Source organism: Ursus maritimus, unplaced genomic scaffold (genome assembly GCF_017311325.1).
Source record: "Ursus maritimus isolate PB19 unplaced genomic scaffold, ASM1731132v1 scaffold_22, whole genome shotgun sequence".
In the NCBI taxonomy this organism is placed as follows: Eukaryota; Metazoa; Chordata; class Mammalia; order Carnivora; family Ursidae; genus Ursus; species Ursus maritimus.
Window position 1 is genome coordinate 29,351,242 of NW_024424675.1, and position 7,016 is coordinate 29,358,257.

The window sequence follows — 7,016 nt, forward strand, 5'->3', positions numbered from 1 at the left end:
TGGAGAGTCACTGAAATCCTGCTCCAGCCATGCAGTGCCCTTCTGTGGGTCTGAGGGCTCTAGGCCTGAGTGGCATGTGTCCCCAGGGCACACCACCCCAAAGCACAGGTCCACAAGGAAGGGCTTCCTGTCTGAAGGGCCTTCTGCCCCAAGACCTGATTCTGGATTCCACTTGGCTTTTGCAAGCCCTGGGGAAGGGGACGTAGGCCTCCATTCAGGGCAGGCAGGCATTCTTGCTCTGGGCAGGAAGATGCACTGGGCAGGAGAAAGTTGAGAGCCTTGCAGCCCCAACAGGAGGGCCAGAGAGACAGGTCCAACTGAGCCTGATTGCCAAAAAGACCCTGCTGCCCCATCAGGTGGCTCCGGCTTCTAGGGATCGGCCACTTTCTACCTCAGAGCCGGCAGGCTAGCAGGCCTGTCCTAATCCCCAAGCCTGAGAGCCTGGAAAAAGTGTGCCCCCTCTGAGTTCACCGCCGGCTCCTGAATGAGGTCTCTACCTAGAGTGAGCAGCAGAAACACATTTGAGGCTTACGTACAGACACACGCACACGTGCAAGGGAGAGATTTGCCCAGACATGGTCTGTTTCTCCACTGGCCAGGGAGGGTGAGAGTGTCCCCACGCTGATGGGACTCTTAAAAAGGCAGAAGAAGAAAGTCAAAGTCAGGCGAACGCGGAATCCTCTAAATAAACACCATTTCCATGGTTTTAATAAGCAAAATAGGAAACCATTTTAATAACCAAAACACAGAAACCAGTCTGAATAAAACTACAATAGACTAGGTTTTAATATTTTCATATCATAAGCAGGGTTTGAAATTGATCCCTTATTTTACATGAAATAAAAACAAATTTCTGTTGCAGCAAATTTGATTTCAACACAGTTGAATCCGTAAAAACCAAAGCTCGTTTCTGATGCAGGACGAATATCCACAATATTTAAAACTGCAAGCACCATGCGGTTCATACAATCTTGTTATTACTGTTAATTTATCAACTAATACAAACTCAAAAATGCATCCGGCCAGCAGCGCCAGCAATTTCAAATGGGAACTAAAAAATACGCTTTCATTTTGGTATTTTTGTCAGTGCAACTTAAATCCTTTTACTGACCTGCAGGAAAAAAAAAGTAATAAAGAAAAACACCCAGATTTTTCCTATAACTACTATACAACTGAAGGGGGGGGACACCACTGATAACTCACCCGCTTTCTCAAAAGCAGGGAAAAAAACACACATAACGTGTTGGTCTAAAGGACGCACTTGAAAGTTGCAAAATTACTTGCCAATATTTGGGTTTCCGGTACTTTCTGAGTGTGGCGGTTGGTTCAACACAAGTTTAGGTCACCACTGGGCAGTGTTAGGGCTGGCCAAGCCAGCTCACCCTAAAAGCACGGCAGCCACAGCAATTAGCAGGGGCCTGGAGGCTTTTGAAGGGACCCTGGGGTGATTCGGATGGCATTAAAAAGCAAATAAGATGTTTTCCTTTCCTTTCTTGTGAGGGGTGTCAATTTAGCAAAAGACAAGGTGGGAGCTAAGACATTCCTCTCCGCTCTGGGGGTGTGGTGCAGAGGGAACTGGACCGCTGCCCTGCCCTGGTACTCAGGAGCTGGGACCCCAGTCCTCTTTCTCTCAACACCAGTAAAACTGAAAACTGAAGCGGAAGGGACAAGAGGACCAAATGGAGACAGGAAAGGGGAGAAAACATGCAACTTCCAAGGGTGCCCCAGGACAAAGTTGTTTTCTGATGCAAAATGCCCAGAACTTTTTTTTTTTTTTTTTACTTACAAAAAAATACTGCCATAATAACCCAAACGAAGACACTCCGCTTGCTGCCACGTTCTCTAAGCGGTGTGGCGGGGCGGGTATTTACAAGCCGGCATCCGGGACTGAAACCCGGCAAGCAGCCGCCGGAGTCTCTGCACTGCCATGCCCTCTCACTCAAAGAAACAAGGGGGTTATGATCCATGATCAACGACATGCTAAAAGTTAAACAAGAAAATGGTACAAAATAGAAATTATTACCGTACATGTCCAGCATGCAGGATTAATATTTTTAATGCAGATTTTCGTATTTTTTCTATATAATCGAGCAGGCAATAAAACTGATGAGAATTGCGCGCAGAACGTCCTAACTGAGGCCCGCGTCTCTGGGCTGAGAGCCAGTGTTCTCCGGACCCTGGACGGACAGGTCCGTCTGTCCTTCCTTCCTTCCTTCGCTCAGCCTCGCCTCGCGCCTGCCGGGACGCCAGGGTCCCTCTCCTCTCCTCTCCTCGCTGCTCTCTTCCTGGGTTGGACTGCGCTCCGGGCCGCAAGGCAGCGGCCCCCGCATAACGCGCAAAGTTCGGAAAGCCCGGAGTCTCCAGACGGCCTCGGCGACTCCTCGGGACTCTGCCTTGCCGCCCTCCAGCCTGGAGAAAAGTTGCTCCGGGACTTCCCACCCCCTCGTCTGTCTCTGGCTCTGCTCGAGTCTAGGAGGCGGCGCTGGCGCGCGCCGCTCTCGCCTCGGCCAAGGTCCCCTGCCTGCCCGCGCGCCCTCCCGTCGCCCGCGTCCCGCGCGCCCTTCCTCCCTCTCCCTCGAGTCAAACAGGTCAAGGCTGGGGCCGTGGCAGGGACAGGACCCGGGGGAGTCCAGGGCTGGGGACACGGGACGGGAAGTCCGGGCCGGGGCAAGGGCGGGGGCCGGGACCGGCCACGACTCACAGAAAGAACTCGGGAGAGGAGGGGCTGTCGCTGGTGGAGCCCGCCTCCCTGAAGCCGGAGTTGGCGAGTTTCTCGCACTTGACCTTGTAGGCGTCTCTTTCGCGGGCCAGCCGGGACACCTCCTGCTTAAGCTGCTCCACCTGCTGAATGAGCTGCGTCTTCTCGTTCTCCAGGTGGTGTTTCTGCTGGACGCGTTTATACCTGCACGACTGGGCGTAGCCCCGGTTCTTCAGGGTCCGCCGCTTCTGCTTCAGGCGGATCACCTCGTCCTTGGTGAAGCCCCGCAGGTGGCGGTTCAGCTCGCGCACTGACATGGACACGAGCTGGTCGTCGGAGAAGCGGTCCTCCACGCTGCCGCTGCCGCCGGTCGCCGTCGCCGCGGCGGCCGCGTGCGGCCCAGGCCCAGGGTGGCTGGTGGGCAGCTGCTGCGCTGGGCTGGCTGCGCTGGACGGCGGCGGCGACGCTTGGTGGTGGTGGTGGTGGTGCGGGTGCGCGTGCGGGCCCAGGTCGTCGTGGGGCACGCCGGCGCCCGGGTACGCGTGGTGCGGGTGTGGGTGGTGGTGGTGGTGATGGTGGTGCGCGCCGCGGAAGCCGTCGAAGCTCTGCAACGGCTGTGGCACTGGGTGCGAGCCGATGAGCGCCTCCACCGCGTCCTCAGGCGTCAGGTTGAGCGCCTCGGGGTTCATCTGCTGGTAGTTGCTCGCCATCCAGTACAGGTCCTCGAGGTGAGTCTTCTGTTCGGTTGGGCTGAAGCTGGGCGACGAGGGCACCGAGCTACACGGCGTGCTGAGTGGTGTGGACGACACCGAGCCGGCTGGCTGCAGGCGCGTGCAGGGCCGGCCCGGGCGCTCCGCGCGCCCCAGCGGCTCCTTCTTCACGTCGAACTTGAGCAGGTCGAAGTCGTTGACGTACTCCATGGCCAGCGGGCTGGTGGGCAGCTCAGGCCCCATGCTCAGCTCCGCGGCCATCGCTGAGGCGAGGCGCAGCCGCCGCTGCCGCCCGGGAAACTTTGCGGCCGGCCGGGGCGCGCCGAGCCGAGAGCGGGGGCGAAGAGCGGCGAGCCCGGGAGGCGGGGAGCCGAGGGCGCAGCGGGCCGGGGCCGGCGGCCAAGCCTTTGTCTGGGGACGCGGCGGCGCGCCGGAGAGTCCCGAGGCTGCCCGCGCCGCCCCAGAGCTCGGGGCTGTGGCCGCGCCGGGGCCGGGCCGAGTCGGGAGGGGTGGAGAAGCAAGCGGGGCGCGCGGCTGGGCGGAGGGGAGGCGCCGGGCAAGCGCCCGCCGCTCGTTCTCTAGCTCTCCTGCTCTTGGGCTCTCTGGATCGCAGCCGCTCGCAGCCCGGCGGTGCAGCTGTGCTAGATCCGGCGCCGCTGCCGCCTTTTATCGCCTTCCTGATGTCACCGGGGCGCGGGGGCCCGGGCGGCCCAGCGCGCTGGCCAATGGCTGCTCGGCCCCCGCGGCCCGGCGGCGCAGGGCGGGGCGCGCCTGACAGCTCCTCCGCCCCCCGCGTCAGCTGACTGGCGGCCCGAGCCCGCGGAGAGCCGCGGAGGCCTGGCGGAGGGCTGGAGCCCAGTGGGACGGCGGGCCCGGGCCCAGCCCCCCACACCCTCTGGGTCCCGGCCCCCGCCCGCTCACCTTCGGGTCGCGCCCCCCCCCTTAGGCCTGGCCACCCCTTGCACCCCTTAGCGCGCTCTCCTCGCTCTTTACCCTTCGCTCCCCCACCCCCAGTCCGTGTCACCCCCAAAGAGGCTCAGAAGGAGCACCGGGACGACACCTCTCGGGCCCTTTGTTCCCCAGCGTCCCCCGCCCAGTGGGCGACGCTCCGTGTGCGGTGCGGCTTCGGGCCGTAGGAGTGTGTGCCGTGCCTGCTTGTGTTTCTGCAGGTCTGCGAGTATTTGTGTGTTGGGGTGGGTTTGCAGCTCCAAGAGTTGTGTTCAAATCCAACTCTTAGCCTCAGGGGACCCTCCTCTGGCCAAACAGGGGCCGTTCTCCTCTTGGCGGGTGCGGTGGCAGAGCCCGGAGATAGGACTCCCCTTGCCCAGCCGCTCCCCGCGCTCACCCCACCCACAAAAGCACGAGAGGAAGGGAGCGGGGGAAGAATCGGCCGAAAGGCTCTGAATTCCTTTCCCCAGCCAGACGCACGGAACCCTGGGCTCCCGAGGCTTGGGGCTGAGGCCAGCTCAGGACGGTGCTCCGGGTGGCTCTCCGCTGCTGGAGAACCGACCCTGTTTTTGTTTGAACGTTTTGTAACGATTTAGCAGATCGCGGCGTCAGCCGGCCGCGTCTCAAACAGGCATAAAGTGCGACCCCAAGTGGCCACTGCGCGCAAAGGCGCGCCGAACGGCCCGGCTCGGGGCCGGAAGGCTTGAACTACGCCTCCGACCCAGCTGGATCTTCCTAACTGGTCCCATCCAGGGCAGCCCAGAACGGAGGCTGTGTGTGCACCGGGATCCAGGACAGGTTCCTCTAGAGCCACGCACAGGTCCTCGGGTCCCGTCCTGGGACTCAGCTGCGAGTTCGGCGCTGATCGCCGCGCGTGAAACTCCGCTCCCCAGCTCCGCGCGGGGTGTTGGGGGGGGAGCGCTGGGAGGGAGACTGGGATGCCCCTGGGCAGCTCCCATCGCGGGAGGGTCCTGGACCGAGTTAGGCCTGTGGCTGAAAGGGGAAACGCCACAGCGAGGGGGCCCAGGGCTGTCGGGTGAGAAAACTCCCCCGAGCGCAGACGGGGAGCCCACAGGACACCGCGCTAGGCATACAGGCAGGGCTCGGGCGCTGCGCACCCTCCTGACTCGAGTTCAGGATGGCCCGAAATAAGAGGCTCTTCCTGAGACCCCAGTCCGGAGGCAGAAACAGGCTAAATGACAAATTCGCTGTACCCGGAGACCCGACCCGCCTCCCGCGTCGCCTTCTGCTCTTCAGCTTTGGGCGCGCGCAGGAAAGGCAGGAGGAGCTTGCACTGGGTGAGTGTGTCCCGGCCGCTGCCTGTGCAGAACGAGCACAACTGACGCCGCGCGTAGGGGTCAGGTGGGCCACACCAGTGCGGAGAGAGCCAGATTTTTTTTTTTTTTTTAGTGTTAGAAGTTAAAATAATTTGCCTCCAGCTAATCTGAAAACTCTATTCTTTTGCGCCCTCGGTGGAGCTGGGGTGGGGTGTGGTTTTGAGCCTACTATTTTTAATAAAATGAATGTATTTTAACTAAAACTTGGACTGGAAGGTTTGGATCAGCGTCTGAAATGCTGGAAGAGCCCGTCCCAACCCTTTGCGAGGAGCGTGCTCTCCGCAGAAACGATTCGGAGGCCTCCGGCCGGGTCTGCACCCTGCCGCTGCCCCGCCTCTGCCCGAAGCTGGGCAGTGCGGACAAGAACCCTCCCTACCCCAGTCGTGTTCGCACACGGTGAAAGCACACTCGCCCCGCGACTCAGCGGGGGAATCTTTTGCGAAAAGCGTGCTCCCCAGGCCGTCCGGGGTCTGTGTTCCGGGTCTGTGCTCTGGTCTGAGGAGGCCAGGGCCGGACAAACGCACTAGGGTCTCTCGGGGCCACTGACACCCAGCCCAGCGCGCCCTCCTTCCGAGCCCTAAAAAAAACCCGGTGGCTCGGAGAGCGCACCTGACGCTGTGGACTTAGGCGAGCGCGCGGAGGCGGCCGGGCCAGTGTTCCCCCGGGTCCGCTTGACCTTCGCTGTCGAGGACAGAAACCCGAATCTCGAATCTCGGCAGTGTGGCCTATCGAGGCCCCAACGGTTCCTTCGGCCAGGCGCTGAGGTTCCAGACTTCCCCCTCTGCTGGGGCGTCCCGCCGCCGTCTCAGGGTCTCTAGAACTCGGGCTTTGTCTGGGCAGGCGCGCTCCTCTTTGTCCCTGTGCCTGCGTCTCCGTTGCGGTCAGTCCCGTTCCCTGGGCTCGGACTGCGATATCTCCGTCCATCCCTAGGTTCACCTTCCCCCCAAACCCGGTTTTTTGCTATTCTCCCAGCCTAGCCAGTCCCTCCTCTTCCACCCCACCCCCAACCACCTCCAAAAAATGTTGGAACTGGATGAGTAAATGAGGAGCGCAGGTTGTTCCCGGAGCTGAGGCCGCTGCAGGGCAGCCGACCTCACTTCTCGGCCTAGCCTCCCCCACGCTGGCTCCTGCTACGCTCTGCTGCGGTGTCTCGGCGCCCCAAACCCTTAGGCCTCCAGCTCCCGGCAGCCACAGCCGCCGCCGCCGCCGCGGCTCTGCGTCTGGGGTTCTGAGGATCAGCGTGCCCGGCTCCCGGTCATTGGGTCTATGGCAGTTGCTGGAGACTGCACTCCGTGCCTAAAAGACTGGGGGGGGGGGGGGGGT

At 61.2% G+C, this 7,016-nt stretch overlaps 1 protein-coding gene across 1 annotated transcript; it reads right to left on the bottom strand.

The window, feature by feature from the left end:
- Positions 1–704: 704 nt before the first annotated feature.
- On the bottom strand, positions 705–4,013 carry MAFB (MAF bZIP transcription factor B). The gene has a single exon (XM_040638310.1). The coding sequence runs from the start codon at positions 3,667–3,669 to the stop codon at positions 2,698–2,700; it is 972 nt and encodes a 323-aa protein (XP_040494244.1). The 5' UTR covers positions 3,670–4,013; the 3' UTR covers positions 705–2,697.
- Positions 4,014–7,016: the final 3,003 nt, after the last annotated feature.

Bases quoted from the DNA above. Each gene is read 5' to 3' on its own strand.
- MAFB (XM_040638310.1), bottom strand. From the start codon at position 3,669: ATGGCCGCGGAGCTGAGCATGGGGCCTGAGCTGCCCACCAGCCCGCTG.